Source organism: Syngnathus scovelli, chromosome 18, assembly GCF_024217435.2.
Source record: "Syngnathus scovelli strain Florida chromosome 18, RoL_Ssco_1.2, whole genome shotgun sequence".
Taxonomy (NCBI): Eukaryota; Metazoa; Chordata; class Actinopteri; order Syngnathiformes; family Syngnathidae; genus Syngnathus; species Syngnathus scovelli.
Genome location: NC_090864.1, coordinates 5902923 through 5922736, shown reverse-complemented (window position 1 = coordinate 5922736; position 19814 = coordinate 5902923). Strand labels below are relative to the sequence as shown.

General features: G+C 47.8%; 2 protein-coding genes across 3 annotated transcripts in view; both read left to right on the top strand.

Annotated features, from left to right (window-relative positions):
- The window catches only part of pou6f2 (POU class 6 homeobox 2), a 31582-nt gene extending 16442 nt beyond the window's left edge, over positions 1-15140 (top strand). For both annotated transcript variants that reach the window (XM_049749276.1, XM_049749275.1), the window contains 6 exons: positions 1673-1947; positions 7949-8077; positions 10040-10249; positions 10759-10954; positions 12051-12219; positions 12937-15140. In XM_049749276.1, the coding sequence (XP_049605233.1) occupies positions 1673-1947; positions 7949-8077; positions 10040-10249; positions 10759-10954; positions 12051-12219; positions 12937-13465 (1508 nt within the window). In that variant the 3' untranslated portion in view covers positions 13466-15140. The remainder of the gene's footprint in view (positions 1-1672; positions 1948-7948; positions 8078-10039; positions 10250-10758; positions 10955-12050; positions 12220-12936) is intronic.
- A 2804-nt stretch (positions 15141-17944) lies between these two features.
- Positions 17945-19700, top strand: otulina (OTU deubiquitinase with linear linkage specificity a). The gene is made up of 3 exons (XM_049749409.2): positions 17945-18154; positions 18253-18374; positions 18590-19700. Exons 1-3 carry the CDS (start codon positions 18041-18043, stop codon positions 18996-18998), a joined length of 645 nt encoding a protein of 214 aa, XP_049605366.1. The 5' UTR covers positions 17945-18040; the 3' UTR covers positions 18999-19700.
- Positions 19701-19814: the final 114 nt, after the last annotated feature.

Below are 19814 nucleotides of genomic sequence, written 5' to 3'. Positions count from 1 at the left end.
TTCAAAAGCAAAACTTGTTGAACGTCTCCACTCCTGGTTTGTGTTTTCAAGGGCCTCAAAGCTTCTCTCTCGTCTGGAATTTAATGTCATTGCTGGTTAATAAGATTTGTAGCTTTTAACCTTCTCCCGTCACCTTTCATATTTTCTCTCCAAAGAAGTGGAATGAAAGTCGATCTTATTTTGCCGCCCACTCACCGGCGAGGGGCGCGCCACCCACGGAGGTGAAAAGAGCGGTAGGCATTCTCCGCTCCTGTTTGTGCAACATCTCCATTTAAAAATAAAAAAAAGGGTGAGATTCTTTGACTGGCATAACCTCGACAATAATAAAGTCTTCATTTACTACATTTGCTCTCCAAACGTTTCAGCGATTCCCAGTTCAGGTTTTACACAATAAGCATTTTGGGAGATGATGGCACTCTTGGCACACCTACTTGTTGAAATTAGGTCAGACTGTAGAGTCACAGCTCCTGCAAGCAAAAAAAAAAATGGCGTCCTGACTCTTTTTTTCCAAACTTCCCGCCGTTCCCCACCTTTGTAACAACAGCGGCAATCACTCGCTTGAGAAGAACAGTCCGACTCAAATCAGGCCCGAAGGGGAAAATTCTTTCCTATTTTCCAAGTTATTGACGATAATTAGGAAGAAGGAAGCTTCCCTTTTCAGGTTTAGCACGGTCACGTCCGAAGATACGATGTGAGACTCGAGCGACCGCGGTCGGGTCGGCGGCGGCGCGTGACGACTCCGTACGTTAGCCGGGCCGCGTCGGCAAACATCAACGCGGCGTCGGCCAATGAAATGCTTTTGCCATTTAACGAGCTGGTCGGCATCTGGCCCGCTCTCCATCACTGCGGCAAACAATTAGCCCAGATGAGGCGCTTTTTGCGGAACTTGGGCGGCGGCGGCGGCGGCGGGTCAGTGGTCCTGACAGTCTTAACAAGATGACAGCGTTTGTAAAGCGCCGGCCGGGCGCTCTTCAGCAATGTCGTTACCTGCGGTGCGGCTCTGATAATGAGGCCACATGGGGCTTCTTCCATATTCCCTCTGTATTTGTTTGCTTTTGCCTCATCCCGCCTTGTTGCGCCTCTCATTTCTGGCCGTAATGGCCCACGCCGGAGGACATTCTTCGCTCGCCTTTGATCTCTCCTGCGCTTTGGCTAATTTGCTGACAGACGCCGCGCCAAACTCGGCTTTTGTCTTCTGCTTTTGTGTTTTGTCTCGGAATTAGAGCGCAGCGTTTTGTCACTGTGGAGGCAAAGAGGGGCCTTTTTTTCTGGGGTGTCACAGATCATTTTGAAGACTTTCCCACTCATTTGCACGTGGCTCCGTCCTGCTGGAAATTTCCAAAAAATATTTCAACAGGGCACCATTATCCAAGTTAATGTTCTGCTCTGGGAAATTGATGCTCCCTTTTTTTCCCGGTGTAATTAAAAGAAAATATCGTGACAATGGAGATGTTTGACTTGGCAGGCAGCAGCTGCTTCGTCTTTGTCCTTCCAACCCGACTAAATTGAGGAACCGAAAAGCCCTCAGGACCTTGTTGTGGCTCCGTGCAATTTGCGTGTGCCTCTAGTGGCGCACTTACATGTCTTCATGCATGTCAATCGCAGGTGTGGGGCTTGTTGCGTGAATAAAAACATCTCACGTTGCCATGTGTTGATTGGGCTTTCTCTACAGCTACCTCAACCCTCAACTCGCAATTGCAACACCTGCAGCAGCTGCAACAGATGCATCACCACCACCAGCAGCACCAGCAGCAGCAGCAGCAACAGCACCAGAATCAAGCGTCATCCCAACACCATCACATGACCCCGCCCGGGCATCAACAGTCATCCGTGCCGTCGCCGGGGTCCGCCTGCTCCTCGGTGTCACCGCCGCCGCCGTCGCATCGGCCCAACCAGTCGCCCGCCCGGAGCCTCCCCTCGCCCGTCACCCCGCCCGTCCCTTTGCCGGTGAGTCTTTCTCAGGATAAAACAATTATTAACATTTCTTCGACAAGCACCCCTAAGATTTTCCATGTTGCCTGACGTGTTGAGCATGCCTGGGAGGGATTGTGAGGTCATCTCCTCTCCTGTTTTATCAGCCTCTTCATCTTTGTCCGTCCATCCATCTGGGCCGTCTGTCTGGCCGTCAGCGTTGCCATGATAATGGCCTATTTTATATCCCGGCGGTTTCATTTCCAGCGTGCGCCGGCCGGGGTCGCCTGGCCGTCCCCGCTCACATTCATCAGCGTCAGGCCCCTTATTGGCTTGTGGCGTGAGCTTCTTTATGGGCCGAGATGCGTCGGGCTATTTGTTCCCTCATTTTCGACACCCCCTGCCTTTTGCCACCACCGCCGCAGCCTGCTGAGACTTACGGGGAGGGGGGGGTGCATGTCTGGAGCTAATGGGCCTCCAACGATGCTATGTTGGAACCTAACACGCTGTATGGTCTCCGTGCCGAATCACTTGAGAAAAACTGAAGACAACACTCTTCTAAGAAAATTCACCGCCACAAGTCACAATGTTATTTTGTAGGCATGTCAATCATGAGCACGCACGCAAAAATAAGTCACGTGAAGTTCCAAGGATCCCTCTAAGAAAATTCAGCTCCAAAATCCGTCTAACTCAGCTACAAAAAAATAATACACTTCATGACCCCACAAATATTTGGTGGTCTGGTTTATCATGAGTACACCCACAAAAAATCATGCCCCAAACAAGACAACAAGTCTTCTATTTTGGTCATATAAGCCAAGACAGTCGAAGCTTCGAGTCGAATAGCCCGCCCGCGTACCCGCCCGCCCGCTTTCTATTGAAAATGTCTTGAAAGAAAGCAGCAAGCGTGATTCTGATGACCGGGGACAGAGCTCCCTTGAGAGGAAGCCACATCAGCTATCATTAAGATATTGCCTCAATCAAATAGGATTAGCGTGCGTGTGTGTGTGCGTGTGTGTGTGTGTGTGCGTGAGCGTAAAGGCTTTACTTGGATTCTGGGTCAGCGCCGGTCCGGCAAGGACAGGCCGCGGCCTATGGCGACCGCTCAATAGGATTTGAAGGCCCGCTCGGGCAGACGCACGGTCCGCGGCAGCTGATTGGATGGCGTTAAGCTCCTTGCTTCATTCACGTAAAGGTTCAGCTTTGGACTTGAGGTGGACAAGGTGCTGAGCTGCTCTGATGATGATGTTGAACATTCGGCAGGTTTTTGGCAGCTGCTGAAGTTCGCTTCAAAAATCAACAATGTCGGTTTTGGCCGACACAATTTGTTTGAGGTCCGGACTCGTCTTGGCTACTTTCTTGCCTTTCATAAACTACGACAGCTAATTTGTTTCCGCGGCAACTGGAAAGAGCCGCAGAGGTGACAAATAGACTAGCGAGGTGAGATTAGCAAATGTGCCTAAGTGTGTTAATGTGCCGAACGTGAGAAGCGGTGGCGGCGGCGGGATTTTCAGCCCGCGGCTTGATTGATTGGAGCCGCAGGGTTTTCTCCACGCCCGGCGAGCTCGGGGAATTGGCGGCAGGCAGAAGTGCGGCTACGTGGCGGAATTGATCTTAATTAGATCTGAAAGAGCCGCCACAGCAGAACGGGCCCGCCGATTAAAATGAAAAACAGGAGAAATTACCGAACAAATTAATCATAATGTCGGGCTACAGCTGTAAGGTCGGCTGTAATTTGCCACTCCACTGGCTTACATCGGGCCGGCACCGGTAAAGGCGGAGGCGCCGCTGCAGGCGGACATGCTGATCTGTGGAAGCTTAGGTGGGCCGGCCCGCGCCGCCATGACCGTGCTTGTCGCCTTCCCGTCCTCCTTCCCAGTTGTCTGCTGCAAATCTCGCTTAATAGCAATTGTTAGCTTAGCTTGTAGTTGTGATCATTCTCATGCTTTTACTTGGCTTCCATTTCCCATAATAAATATCAAATATTAGAGAATTGACGACAAAAATATTACCAAACGTGTTTGTTGGTCTCTGCAGGGAGCACAAATGGGCCTTTTGACTTGGTTTGCGAGGAGGTCATTGCTCCGATAAGGCTGCATTAAAAGCTTCTTTGGGATTTTTTATTTATTTATTTATTTATTGCTGCCTGGACGGTGCTAGCTCTGCGGTCACTAATGGCCACTAGAAATTACCAGCGGTGGAAGCGGACCCCGCGGGGGACCCCGGCCTCCTCGGCAGAGCCCAGCACTTAGACGGCGTCTGCGGGGGGGCTCGATGTCATAACCCGCCCGGATAATTAAAGAAAGCGCTGTTAGCCGAGCCCCCGTCTCATCACCGGCCGTCTGACCGACAAGAACCTCCGACCCGACTGCAACATCCACGCGGCAAAATGACATCTCATGTTTTATCTGAATGTCAAAAAAAAGGAGCTTCCGAAACCAGTTTGGCGTGTTCGCACCAGATGAAAAAAATAAATAAAACCAACTTTGAGTGCACAGCCAAATGAGGGCTGGATCTGGTAATGAGATGAAGTGAAGTTTGTCAATTGCAGCCTGCCCGGCTAATCCCTCATTGCAAGTAAATACAAGTAGCGGAGCCGTCACGGTCAGCTTCCCGCCGGGCCCGGCCGGCCCCTCGTCTTTCAGATGAAGTCTTATTTTCTGCTTCAGTCAACAGTGCGCATTTGGGAGGCTAAATTGCACGCGGCCGCTTGTTACGTAAGGCAATTTTCTGCCTTCTTAAGACCCGCAGCGGCCCGCCCAAAAGCGGCTTCAGGTAGTTGGGGGGGTGGGCCGACGTTTCGAGTCCCGTTTGCTGTTGAAGTTTGAGTTGTGCCGATCTGTAAAAAATCAATAAAATCGATTGGTCAGGCTCGATTAATACATGTGTTAGCATAATAGGCCGGTGGCGTCTTTTCAGCGCCTTTATGGCAGTAAACCGAGTGTGTGGAGGGAGCTCGGCCGGAGACAAAGGGGGAGGATGCAGGGGGGGGTGGGAGGTGAGGAAAGATGAGCAGTGTGAGACAGCGAGGCCTCCGACGGGCCGCCGCGCTTGGCAGCCGCTGACCTTGGCCGCCACGGCGCTCCTCGCCAGGGGCTTCTAATGAAGGCTGATTGTCAGCCTGCTGAAAAAGAAAGAGAGAAGAGGTAATTGCAGCACTTGCCCCCCCCCCTCCCCTCGGATGTTGGGGTGCAGCCAGCAGCCGAGACAGAGGTGGTCTGGTAAATTGTGGAGGAGGAAGGTAGGAAGTAGACAGACCCCCTGGTTGCAATTTACCCCCGTGGAGAGCGGACAGGGAGAATTTTGAACTCCAGATTTGGGTTGCCTTAAATTTCATTGCAAGCGGCGTCCATTTTGGCGTTTCCTCGACGTCGAAAAAAGACGGCAAAAGCGAAGCGGTCGATACAACTACCCATGTAAATGTCATCAATTCATCCGAGGACGACTCCACCGTTCGTATTTTTGTCCCAGCCCGAGAGGGCGGGCGAATGATCGATCCGGGCGCGGCGGCGAGCCCCCCGGCAGTCGTCGCCATTCGTCTTTGGGGCGGGCGCTCGGTCGCTGACACATGACAACTCCTCCATTTCTCTTCATTAGCCCCTTTTTTTTTTTTTTTTTTTTGGAGAGCACCCGGCCAGCCAAGAGTCATCACTTACCTTTATTGTGTTTATGGAGACGCGCCGCGGCTGACCCTCCCCATATTAAATTGACAACATCAAAAGATCACTGGACATTGATTAGCGGGATATTAAAGTCATTCAAAGGCTATATTGAGATGTCAGAGCGCACACAAGACATTTTGCGCTCAGCGCGCTTCAAAAGGGATCCTCCAAATGAAATCAAAGAAAAGTTTGATGACATCTGAAATATTTGCTGACCTTTGGGAAGTCTTATGACTGCATGTTTGTCTCCATGAGTTGCTCCACAGTTAGTGTTCAAATATTCTTTCCTTCTAAAAGCTCCCATTTTAACGCTATCATAATAAATGCTATTGACATGCTAATGCTAACGCTTGCCGTAGTTGTACGGAGTGTTAGCATTAACATGTCAATTGCACCAAATGTGTCTTTGAATCTCTTTGAGGTGGCTAAATCTCATCGATCATTCGTCGGCCATCCAAAAAGTCTGAGTGGAAGCTGGTGTAAAAGCGGAGAAAACACATCCAGAAAGAGTCCCAATTATCAGAAAAGGGGCCGAGGGGGATTTAATGGCATGATTAAAGGCGTGCTTAATTCCGCTGGGCGGTAACGAGTGGCGAGATTGACGGCCGCCGCCCGGCACTCCATCAGCGCTTTATCGTCGCCTTGGACGATTTCACGACTCTGCTCCGCCTTTATTTGCATCACACCTCGTTAGACGCCTCCATTTGGCCGCGCCTTAATGCCTTTTATTTGACGGCGCCTTAACTCGCTGTCACTCAAACGTCTCCGATGACATCACTCCCTCCGGCCGTTTGTCCTTCTGCAATGTGGGAGGTGCATTTTACTGGATGTCTTGTTTTTTAGTTCCTCACTATTGGACATCCGTCCATGGGGGGGGGGGATGTTGGCAGCCAGCAGGCTTTATTTTTCGCAAGGTGTGCAGCAGAAGCCCAGCGGTGGGCAACAGATGGCCCAGTGCGGAGGTGTTTGCGAGGGCCTAATGGCATTTTGATGTTTAAGCACCGACGGGCGCGAGGGAAGAGTCGGCCTGGCGGCGGCGTGTGTGCGCTCTCGTGTCACACTTGATGACATCAAGCGTGTGGGGAGGAACTTGCATGTTGGAGGCGCAACTTTGTCCTATTGTGACAACGCGGCCGTTATTCCTGCCGGGGACGACGCTCGGCGCCGTATGAGCTCTTTGCACTCACAAGAAAAGCCGCCGTCGCACGTACAAGAACGTCACAATCAAGAACACGACAGGACAAAAGTGCTTTCTTTCTTTTTTTTTCACCCCGGTTGCTAATAAAAGTCAGCGTAGCATTTTGTTTCCTAAATTTGGGAAAAAAAGTGAACAAAAGGAAAAGTTAAAACAACAACAATAAACGGCATTTTCTTTGTTTCAAAAATTTCCAGCGGGGGGTCTGCTAGCGCGGCTACGCTTGGCAGCGGGGCGACTTTTCCCCCTGTTTGAGCGATTACACGCGCCGGGCGAGCCTCCCTCCGGCTAAAACAAAAGTCTCAGCACGCCACACTTTGCGGCGATTATAGCCAAACGTGCATTTAGCCTGGCGTAGCCTCTCATATTGCGCTGCCAAGAAAATGAAAGCTTTGGCTCAAACCGCAAAAGCATAGAGCTAGCGTAAAGACGCGAACCAACAAACGGTTGTTGATCTGCTCCAACAATCAGCGCCAACGCTCGGCCGGGCCTGTCATTTGCTCCCTCCCGTCGAGGAGTCGCCGTGGCGGAAAATGGCCTGTTTAGCTCTGGAAACGCTCATGCGGGCTTTTCAGGACCATTTAACCCAACAGGAAGGAGAGGTGCTATTGACGAGGTTTCCAATCAAGATGCCTCGCTGTGTAATTGGCTGTTAACACCAAAATAAACACGCATTTTGCCGTCAGAAGTCTTTTTCTGAACATATTCAACTTGTATCTCAAATCGTACAAGTGACTCGAAATACAAGCACGTGTTTGAGACGTCCGCAAGATGAGCTCTGCCAAAACGCAGTCCGCTGGGAAGACGACATAAAAAGACAATAAAGGAAGAAAAAGACTTTGTGGGCAATATCAATCACGGCCAATTTGAGGGGAGCTGCCGACATGAAATATGATTTCATAAGACAAATGCCGTGTCATTCTTAATGTGCTTAACCTTTACTGTCAATGAAAAAGTATTGATTTCCTCCCCCCGCCTCTCCCTTATCATTAGATTTGAGAAAGTGTAATAATAATGTACGGCGCTGGGCCTTAGCTAACACGATGATCTTCGGATTGGAAGCCCGCCGTGCACGCCAGGACAAGCGGGCCGCTCTTGCCTCAATTTTACCACTGAGCGCGCAAACGCTACATTTAGAAACTTGTGGCTGATTCTAATCTCGTGCTTGTATTTCCGACAGCCGCTGAACCCTCTTGCCAGCCAGGCGGCAGCAGCGGCGGCCATGGCAGCCGGCTCGCAGGTGTTCGGCAACGCTCTGTCCAACCTGCAAGGAGGCGGCGGGCAGCTGGTGACCAACGCGCAAGGACAGGTGAGCGCCAGCCTTCGACAAACAAAAGCTCCTCTTCCTCCTTCTGGTTGCTAGGCGCACAAAAAACGCTGAGTTGGTCGTATTCACAATTGCCGGACGCTTGAATGATGACGCTTGTCATGGCCAAGTCCCGGCAAATGAATCATCTCGTTGCAGGCAAATGTGTGAGTTTGACGGACGGACAGATGTTGACTTGATGGCACTGTAGTCAATCGTTTTTTTTTTTTTTTTTTTTTTTTCTCCCTCCAAAGAAGCCACCAAGCGTGTTTGGTGGGAGCAACGATGCGGTGTTTAACTCACCGCGTGGGCCCGGGCTCACGCCTGCTCTTGATGCTAAACGCAGCTAATGAGACAGTATGGACTCAAGTGGTTTCCAAAGGCGCCGGCGGCGCCGACCCATGTCGACGCAGCGCGTGGCACTGCGCCGCGCTGTGCGCTTTGCTAGTGTCTTGGGCCGGGCTGACGGTGCCTGACATAATCAGGTCAGCGAGACGGTCAAAGCCCCGGGCTGCAGCCTTTGCTCCCCGACCGACTCATTATTCGCCGGCATTATTCAGACAGAAAGGGACGGAGGGGGGGAGGGGGTGGGCACTCACACCACGGCTGCTTACAAGCAGGATGAAGCACGCGGAAAACAAACAGCCAAAACCTCCTCCTCATATAGAGGAGGGAGAAGCCAGCTTTTAAAAAAAAAAAAACAATGTCAGCATATTTTTCCTCCCCATCTTATTTATGTGTATTTTATTTCTAGCTCTATCTCATATATTTCAGAATAATTAATTCAACCTTTTGGATGCACATGATGAAGAAGCGGAGGTTATGGAGAAGAAAGATCAACATTGCGTTAGGTGACGTTTGGTGAACGCGAGTCGGCGAGGCCCCCGGATTGTCATCAGAAGAAGATTCCAAAGCAAGCTGTCGCCCGCCCGCCCTTTTTATGATGCTTACGGAACAAGCACTTAGCGCCACGACCGCCATGAATAATTGAGCGGAACAAGTTACCCCCGCCGCGCCACGCCAGCATGCAAAGCGGGGAGCTCGTCGAGGAAGGGGGGGGGGCAATAAAATATGCTAAGTGGCAGGACGAGAACACGAGCCAGGAGAGCGAAATTATCTGCAGCCTAATGTGAAGCAACGCAGCCAAATGAGGCGTGGCGGGGATGAATTACAGATTACCGGCCCGCCTTGCTCGCGACGATCCCCCCGATTATGTCAAAGCGATGTTGCCGGGGGGTGGCGACGTGGGGGGCGGGGCCACACGCATCGCAGGAGCCATGCAATGCTAACAGTTTAGACGAGTTAAATGAGGCTCCACGGGCAAGAATTGAAAAGCAAACAATTGAGCTGAAGTCAAATGTTTGATCAAGCGGCGCCTTGAGATAAGAGCGACCTGACTTAGGAGTTTTCGTCTATTTTTTTGTGCTTTGACTTGTGTAAACTTGGGATATGACGAAAACGAAAAGGTCTTGTTGTCCTAATCAACCATCTTTGAAAATGGATTTCTTGATGAGTTGAGGTCTTGGCCGAGTCCTGGACCGGGATCATGTGGCAGTTGTGCCTAACGGGGGGGGGGGGGGGGGGGGGGCAGATTGAACAACCTTCATCCGTGCATTGACACTCAACACTTGCGTTTGCCCTTCCTGATTACAAGAACACAGGATGAAGGTGTGTGTGGGGGGGCAATAGCCCCCCCACGAGAGCCCTCTTTGTTTTTATCTGCTCTCAGTAGAGACACACAAAGACACTTGAACACACTCAGACACTTGTGGTCACGCATGCAAGCGCTCACGCTGCATGATGTCTAACGCAGGCACTGGTGTGCACCAGCTCACACACACACACAAACACACACACAGGTACTCGGTGTTGACCTTTGCTGCCAGCAGTCCACTCTGGCCTCGCTTACTTTTGTCTGTACGAGCAACATTCGGAAGACATTCAAAGCTGCTCCCCCCGTTTCAGATCATCGGAACCATCCCTCTGATGGCAAACTCGGCTGGTCCGTGCGGCCAATCGGGGACCGGCAACGCGACGCTGCAGGTGCCGCCCATCACGCCGCAGCTGCTGACCAACGCGCAAGGGCAGATCATCGCCACGGTGATCGGCAATCAGATCCTGCCCGTCATCAACACGCAGGGCATCACGCTGTCGCCCATCAAGCCCGGCCAGCAGGTGGGCCACCTGAAAAGTTGCCCGTCGTTCTCCATGAATGCTTGTAAAATAATGTTTAGCGGCGGCTGGCTCTGCATTTAAAAGCCTCGACGCTCGCTCGCACGAATCATTTACGCCTGTCAGGAACGCGCGCTCGAGCATATTTCCACTCAAGCTGGATAATTCTCTCGGCTCGGCTGTTGACTAGCGCGAGCAAACACGTAGCAGCCCGAAAGTAATGAATAGGCGGCGAGATGACAAGGCGCCCGCCCGTCTTGATGTTGTAAAAGCGCAGCCGGCAGAAGAGTACATCCATGTCGCTATTGTGCCAGCGCGGCGTAGCCGTCAGGAATTAGCATTTGATTCCAGGAGCCAGCCACAACAACAAACGCGCTAGTTCCTACAAAAGTCAAAAGCAGGACGTCAAAAGCGGCAAACTCGCTTTGCTGCGAAGTGGCAAATTTCATCACTGTTGATTTTGCTCACTGCTTGAAACAGTTCACCTGAAGTTTTTTTTTTTGGTTTCTCAGCAGGGTGCGTGCGGCCCAGCTTCCTCCGGCTCCTCCTCCTCGTCCTCCCTGTCGTCTTCGTCCTGCTCATCGTCATCCTCGCAGCCCGGCCTGCTCCACCTGGCCCACCGACACAGCCCGCTTCACCGGCCCTCCTCTTCCTCCTCCACATCCCCCTCCTCTTCCTCGGCGCTCAGTGTGGGACAACTCGTCAGCAGTAAGTATGGAGGAAGTCTAAACAACCCCCCCAACACCAAAAAAAAATAAAAATAACAAAGAATAATTTACTGTGCAAAATGCAAATTTTAAAAACATTTTGTTTACTTTTATTTTTCCACTATACGTCAATCGTAATTTAGATTTAAAAAGAACAAACAGAAGATTTGAATCAAGATGGCGGCCCCATGGATTTTTGCCTTAAACACGCTTGGAGGATTCTTTTAATAATTTATTGATAATGACCACGATGAATAATTGACAGGCGGCAGCAGCTTTGCTTGGCAAAGCTAGATGCCAGAGCGCGCCTGTCGTCCGCCGTCAATTTGTCTCATTAGCGCCGCGCTGTGCCGCGCCGCAACTTTTTGTCTCTTTCTTGTCGGCAGCCGCGCGAGTCGTTCCACTCGGGCGCTCGTTTCTGACAACTCGCGTTGGAATCACTCGGGTTTTGTTGCTTTTGTTTATTATGGGGCTTCAATTGGAAGAGATTACAATTGAGGACGTTCTTAGGGGCGCATCTTGGGAGGGCAACTGTTTATTTAATTTTTACTGATGAAAATAATAGAATTAGAATAAAATATTTTTAAAAATCTGCTTTTCAAAGTAGATTTAAAAATATTTTTTGCTAAATGTTTTATATTTTAAGTGTGGAAAGTAAATTTAAAACAATTTTTTTATCCTATATTATCATAGATTTCAAACATGTATATGGTATTATTAGCTTGAGTTATTTATTCTTTGTTTTTTATATTGGAAGAGTTTAATTAAACATTCATGTTATTTTTTGATGTATTACAACATATATTTAAGATTTCTTCATTATTATTATTGACCTATCAACTGTGTTAAAAAACTAAAACCAAAATTAGCACAATTGTTATTGTGTAAACTGCAAAATCTTGGTGTGAAAACATGCACAAAAAATTCATAAGAAATTTATAAAATTTTAGTAAAAATGCCATAAAAGGAAATAAAGTGTCCATTGTCTTAGACTAAATGCAAAGAAAAAAACTGGTTTATTTTCGTGACTGCTTTTATGTTATTCATAAACGGCACTTTGTCATTTATTAAGAAGGTAACAAAATTGTGCTCGTCAGAACCCGGCACAGCCCCGAGCGAGGTGGACGGCGTCAACCTGGAGGAGATTCGCGAGTTCGCCAAAGCCTTCAAGATCCGACGCCTGTCGCTGGGCCTGACGCAGACTCAGGTGGGGCAGGCCCTCAGCGCCGCCGAGGGGCCCGCCTACAGCCAGTCCGCCATCTGCAGGTGAGCGGCGCCAAATCGTCCTCCGCGCCCGTCCTTCAATTGGCCTTGGCTTTGCGTCATCAGGAGAGCATCCGTTTTTCACGACTCATCACCTGCTCTTTATTTTCACCGTGCCACATTGGACAACCTTTAAAAATTTCAGCGCGTCAACATCAGACGTTCAATAAAATGTGAAACGCCCCCCCCCCCCCCCCCCCACACACACACACACACGCACACACACACACGCACACACACGCGCGGCTCCCGCTTCCTTCTGCTCCTCCTCATGTCAAACAGTCCCAGCATGCATTATTAACAAGCAGGCATAATTGAAATATTTATAACATACATTAAAAGCCATTAGCTTGAAAAATAAACATGCGTGTGCGTGTCAAGCGGATGTTAACTCTCTTTTGGTTAACACGGGAGGAGGGCGGGCTGAGCGATGCCCCGCCCCCTCACTAAGAAATCATTATTTCCCTTCAAAATATAAAATAAATTTCATGTTGTGATTCCAAAGGAACATTCTGCTGATTGTTTCAAGCTGCCGTTGATCACTTTGAACAAAAGTAGTTGGTCGGCGTTCGGGGACAACATTTTGTTTGAAATAGACGTGCTGTGACACTTCCTGGGCCAGTGGAGTTTTTTTTTGTTTTGTTTTTTTTTGTTTTTTTTTTGGGTGGGGCGACGGGCAGCTTTTGAGTAAGCTTGTTTTTTTTTCTCGACTCTCCCCAGACACACCATCCTGAGAAGCCACTTTTTCCTACCGCAGGAAGCCCAAGAGAGCACGATAGCTAGCAGTCTGACAGGCAAACTGAACCCTGGCCTTTTATATCCTGCCAGGTTTGAGAAGTTGGACATCACCCCTAAAAGCGCCCAGAAGATTAAGCCGGTTCTGGAGCGCTGGATGGCGGAGGCTGAGGCCCGCCACCGCTCGGGCATGCAGAACCTGAGCGACTTTATCGGCAGCGAGCCTTCCAAAAAGCGCAAGCGGCGCACCTCGTTCACGCCGCAGGCTTTGGAGATCCTCAACAGCCACTTTGAGAAGAACACGCACCCGTCGGGACAGGAAATGACAGAGATCGCCGAGAAGCTCAACTATGACCGCGAGGTGGTGCGCGTCTGGTTCTGCAACAAGCGCCAGGCGCTCAAGAACACCATCAAGCGCCTCAAGCAGCCCGACAACGGTGGCTGCGGGGGGGCCGTCCTGCCGCCGCCGCCCCCCCTGGACCTCGCCGACCCGCTCCGTGACATCCCCAAATGAAAATCCCCCGCTCCCAGCCAAAAAACTCAATGTCGTCGTCGTGATTCTCACTCAACCAAAAACAAGGCCGTGAATGAGATGTGAGGAGAGATATGAGGAGAGATGTGAGGAGAGATGCTCGGCGGTGCCTCGACTTACGAAGCGGCGCTCGGTGGCTTTTTTGCCCGCCAAAATTGGACTGAATGACTGTCAGCCTTTTTCACAGCATCCAGGCATTTGGAGGACCCACAAAATTCTATTAGGACCTATACGGTGGAGCCCCCCGACCCCCTTTGCGGAGTCACCTATTCGCTGCCAAGCCCAGTTTTTTTTTTTTTTTGTGGTCAGAGTTAGGGAGCTCGTAAATCAAGGTACCACTGTACAAACAGGTCAAACCAATTGTGAGAGGCCGGGGGAGAACATACCAAATGAAAACACTATTTACCAAAGTATGAAATACTTTTCTAATGTGCATTTTTACATTTATACCCGCAGACGCGAGGAAGCCAAAAGTGTTTTTTTTCCTTCTCCCTTCTTTCCGTGTACATACCGAATGCCGTGGCGATCGCAGGCCAAATCCATCAGGATGGCGACGTTAATCATCAAGATGTTCCTTTTTTTTTGACTTTGTACAACTTTGACAGCCGTTTCTAAACCACGCGCACGATGAGGATGATCACGGTGATGATTATGATGGTGGTGCGTTGCCAAAGCCTGATAGCCAAAGAACACGAGAGACTTTTTCCAGCTCAAGGACTTTTTCCCGATCGGCTCACTTTTAACACCAAAAAAAAACAAAAAACAGCCCAAAAATGACTAATAAAGCCTATAGAACAAAAAAAAGTCACGTCAAGCCATGTAAATGTCAGCAATGTTTGCATGTCACGCTTCTCTCTACATGCGGTAGCAGCCTCGCCCCCTCCCCTTCCTGAAAGACCCCAAAATAAGCTGGTCAAGAAAAGCCCTTTAATGTGATGACAAGGCTGACTGACCTTTGACTTTACATATATATATAAGACTATATATATGCAGGGTTTTTGTTCTATTTTGCTTTTTTTTTGCAAAGTGGGCCGGACCAAAGCTGTCGACTTGTTATGCACATTGTATAGAAACGTTTTCACCACCTTGACAATCTTGCCGCCCACCCCCCCAAAAAAAAAAAAACTCTTCATAAGGGAAGACGTGTACAGACGACAACGGCGCCCGCCACCTTTACCTCACTTTGATTGCGTGCTTGCTTTATTGGTGTCGCTCATACGCAACGTTTGTAAACTATCATCTGCCAAATGTTACTTCATTTTATTTATTTATTTATTTATTTATTTATTTATTTATTTATTTATTTATTTATTCAACCAACTCGAGAACCAAAGCTCAAACATTCTGCAGAGGTTAACTTTTTTGTTTTTGTCCTTTTAAATAATGCTAATGAAATGTATTTAATCCATGACGGAGCAATATCTGTTTTGGTCATTTACCATACAGCACTTTTTTTTTTCAGGGTTTTTTAATTTCTAAAAATGAAGAAAAACAAAGAAAAGCTTCGAGACTGTCTACTCTGACTCGCACCATAACGTGAGGAAAAAACAATTGTTTGACATTAAGGTGCCTGTCTTTTTGTTTGTTCATTTTCTTCATATAAAGTGTGCGCAGTTTTTATTTATTTGAGAATCATTAAAATGAAATTATTGCACAATTTTGCAAAGTTTTATGATGATTGTTGTTTATTTTACATATCTATTTTTTCCAATTTATCAAGTTACGTACGTCAAAATCGTCAAGACATTTCTTTGCCACTACAGCTTTATACAGGTCAACAGAAAAAGTGTTTTCAATAACTTGGAGTGTAAATATTCTTCAAGAAAAAAAAAAAAAACATTGCGTCCTTCATAAGCTGCACAAATGGAGCGTTTAGTAAAAGCAGAATTCAAATGACCTCGCCGCCTCTTTCAATCACCCCCGGCAAGCCTATAGGAGGCCATGGAGGGGCTGCTTGCTGACAAATGCATAAAAAAAAATTATTTTTTTTTGCACAGAGGGGGTCAGCGCAGACGCGCGGCCTCTCGTCGACAACCGGCAAACAAGCACAAGAGCCAAGAAAAGAAAAGTGAAGGGAGCCTTTTGAAAGCAAACTCCAAAGTTTGACACCTTATTGGCTCTCCTGTCCGCCGTGACGCCTTTGAAGACGAAAGGAGGAAACTAGTAAATAATAAAATCATCCTCATACAAAAAAAATAAATAAAAAAAAGCATAGAGAGCAGATCCATTATTAATAAGAAGAAGGATGCTTTTTTGGTCTTTGAGGAGGATTTCAACTCTGTTGGCAGACATGTTGTGATGCTCTTTTATTTGCCTTTTTAATTGCGCTGGCCGATGAAGATCGGCGGCATGCCTGTCCGCGTACTTGCTGAAGAAGGAAAACAACGTGGCGCCGCTTTGCTAGTCGGCTTTGTCTTTTCGACAAGACTAGAAAGCTTCCACAACTACACATTCAGTGTGTGATGTTAAACATTAGCCACCGGATGAGTGAATCATCCGCAACGCCGAAGGTAATTGCGCTGACACGAGCTGCTAGCTTAAGGGGGAATGCGGCTCGAGTTTGTGTCCTCGAAACACTTGAAAAGTTGCATTTAATGTAAACACGACAGCAATCATAGCGACAAGTCGTCCTTGAGATTATCTTGAAAAAGTGGCACTTGAAGAGGCCTCTTAATATTTCAAATCATCACAGTGCCACCAAAATGCAACAAACTTTGAACTTTGGGAGGGGGGGTTTACCTTGGAATATCCTGCGAGTTTATTTATCTTTTATAAAATATGAATTTTAATCTCAAGAATTTTAACATCATCCACTGACATGTTTTTCACCATTAGATGGCAAAAACATTCCACACACTGTCCCTTTAAGGAAAAGTTATGTGAAAGTTAGCACATTATTAACATGTTAAAACGTTTATCGCTTAAAATGTTATTGCGTGAACATTATTAGGTTGAAATGGGAAATTTAGCATTTATAATATGATGTATTTTTTTTCTGTTGTGGGCCCAATAGAGCAAAAATATTGACTAAAGATTCAGCTTTCAATGTTGCTTTGTGCATTGTCATTAAAGTGATGAGTGCGGAGTGTCCTTGTCGTCGCCATTTTGCATTGTGACGTATTCACACCTCTTGAAAATGACCAATGGGAGTTGTGAATCGCTCAAAGACGGCCCCCTAATGATGGCTGCACCTATGTGGCCCCAAGATTAGGGGGGGGAAAGGGCTAGAGGACATCGTGGTCTAAGTGTGGTGTAAACTCCCAATCTATCCGTCAAGAGGAGGAAGAGCTCCCAAGGTGCTCTGCTGGTTCCATTGTGTTGCTGGCCTGTCATCTTAAATTAGAGACTACAGGCTCGGCCAGTGTGAGTAAGGGGGGGGAAATCAATACTTGATGGAAGATTGCTCCCTGGAAAATCTGTTTTGATTCTTAGGATTAATTCTGGGGCAAAATGACACGCCATTAGGCACCGAAAATGAACACGCTCGGAAATTGGAGGGAAATGCAGGAGTAGGAGAAATAAAGTTCGATTGGGAAGGAGACCATAAAGAAAACATGTGCATGACATCACACATCTGTGTCTGATATACTTTTCAGGAACAGAACTATTGTGCAGTACGTTTCATTTGAATCATTATTGAAGTGCAATTTTCTATTAGTCTACATTAGCGATGTTAACGTTTGATTTGTATAGCAGGTTTCAGTGTCTAATTCATATATATATTTTTTTTAATAAAGCGGTTTGGAAAATAAAAAATAAATGTACATTTTAAGAAATGAATCAATAATTAAATCGTGTATCTTGTTCTCTTCCTACCACGCCACTGTATTATGCTCATACTTCGACTGAAGTGTTTTTGAGGTGCTACTTGGAAGAAAGAAAAAAAACCACTGCTCTAATGTATCCCGCTGAGATTTTTTTCCGCACAAGGTTGAAATGCATTATTGATGCCTCCCAATAATACGTTTGGTACTCATGACGTGTTCAAAAGTCAAACAGGATGCTGTAAAGATGGACCGGACGGCAATAAATTAAATATTGGCGCTTGTTTGATGACCGTAATAACATCAACAAGTAAACAACACATGATTTAGAACAGAAGACGACGGCTTGTCTTATCATCACATTCTGCCTTATTAAAGATTATTATTTATGCTCACTTTTGTGTATTTGGGGGATTTTGTTGAATCTTTCCGAGCTCTAATGCAATCATAGGCCTACATAAATACATATAGTACTTTACTGAGTATGCGGCAATATGGTGTATCTTTTTTTTTTTTTAAGTACATTTGTACAAAATATTGAATGCATTTGTGTACCTACATTTTTGCACTCAGACAACGTGCCACGGACTAAGTTAACCACAATGCTCTGGCGTCCCCTGTAGGATTTCTCCGTTTAAGAATTCAGGGCAATTTGTTCGACAGGTGGCGGTGTTGCTAAACAGCAGCTGGTTACTGTTTCGTCGAAGAAGAAGCTTCCCGTGTGACGTCACAACAACAACAGCAAAATCAGCGGCGGCGACACTATTGCCTTTCTTTTGCCAATTTGGCAACAATGTCGTGGTTGAAAGCGGTGTCAAACGGGACGGACGACGTTTTTGAGGAGAACGCGGACGAACTTAACATTTCAGCCAAAGAATGGGCGCTCAATATGAAGAGAAGAAACAGGGTAGGAGGTCTTTTTCATCACTTTGCTTTTCTTATGCAAGTGTGGCGAACCGGAGCGTCCAAATCCTACTTTTGTTTTTATGTCAAATTGATGGTCAGGACGGTTATGTGGATGGCGCTGACGCTGGCGAGGATGCGGGGCTGGAGGTGGGTTTCAGGGAGGGCTTCTGCGAGGGAGCGGCCAAGACTCGGGCCATTGGACGACTTCGAGGGATTGTTTGGTAACCTAACTACCTGATATTTGATAACAATGGCCAACAGCGCATGCAGACTGACAATATAGCAATACTCACAAGCATGTATTCTATAGCAATAGCATTTCCCTTCAAATCAGTGAGGAAATATAAATTGAGCCTCCCTTAAAATACCATTTCCACTTTTGTCTCTTTTGTGTGTTCATTTCTAATGTTTTTTTTTCTTCTGTGGCTCTCTTCAGCGCAATCGGCAGCTGGTACCAGGTGGAGCACCGCGGCCAGCCATTCCCCGCCTCCGTGCTGGCTCTCCTGCAGCATGTTTCGCAGCACGAGGATTCCATCGTGTCTGAAATCATGAAGGCCATGGAGACGCTGCCCCATCCTAGTGCTGACGATGTGGCAGAGAGCCTGGAGGAGCTCGTGGTGGCATCACCTAAGGCCTGTCAGGAGAGCGACTGCTGCACGGACACGGATTGTCCTCCATATTGTCAAACAACACATCACGTGGGCGGTGGGAGCAACACTTATTCCCCGTCTCATGCCCGTGCGACAAACTTCAGCCAGCTGGTGCAGAGCTGCAGGGACATCGTTGCGGAGCTCGGGCTACCTCCAGGGCTGTTGGAGCACATCAATGAGTTGGAAAGTATTTAATTGACATTTTTTATATACCGACAATACGAGCAGTCCCAGAAATCTTGGGGCATTGACCAAACTGTCCCCTTTTGGGCTCTAAGCAGCACCCACAATGGCTTTGAAATGCAACCAATATAATGTGTTCGAAGTCTAGATAATTGGGGGGACTGATTGACATCCAAAAAGGTGGATGCCGCTCTATATGAAGGACAACAGATTGTGAATGGCTGGAATCATGTACCTCTGAAATAATTTCTCAATACAAATGTAATATATTTGAATAATGTTTCAGACAACGTCCGCCTCACAGTTCAGAGGGTGCGGGTTCGATTCCACCTCCATCCATCCCTGTGTGGAGTTTGCATGTTCTCCCCGTACCTGCGTGGGTTTTTCCCGGGAACTCTGGTTCCCTCCCACATCCCCAAAACATGCATGGTAGGCCAATTGAGCACTCCAAATTGCCCCTAGGTGTGAGTGCGGGTGCGGATGGTTGTTTGTCTCTGTGTGCCCTGCGATTGGCTGGCAACCGGTTCAGTGTGTCCCCTGCCTACTGACCGATGACAGCTGGGATAGGCTCCAGCAAGCCCACGATCCCCGTGGGGGCAAGCGGTATAGAAAATGGATGGATGAATGCAATTTAATATTTTTTAGTAATGGATCAATTAAGTCATTAGATGTAAGTCAAATATTTTTAATAAAATGAATGATTTTCTATATAAATTTGGGGACGTCAATGATATGACACTGTAATTCCCGAGGTGTTTGTGAACGTAGCAACGCTTGGCGCGTCCCACGATGACGTCAGCGTATCAACCTGGAGCCGTGACCCTCAGC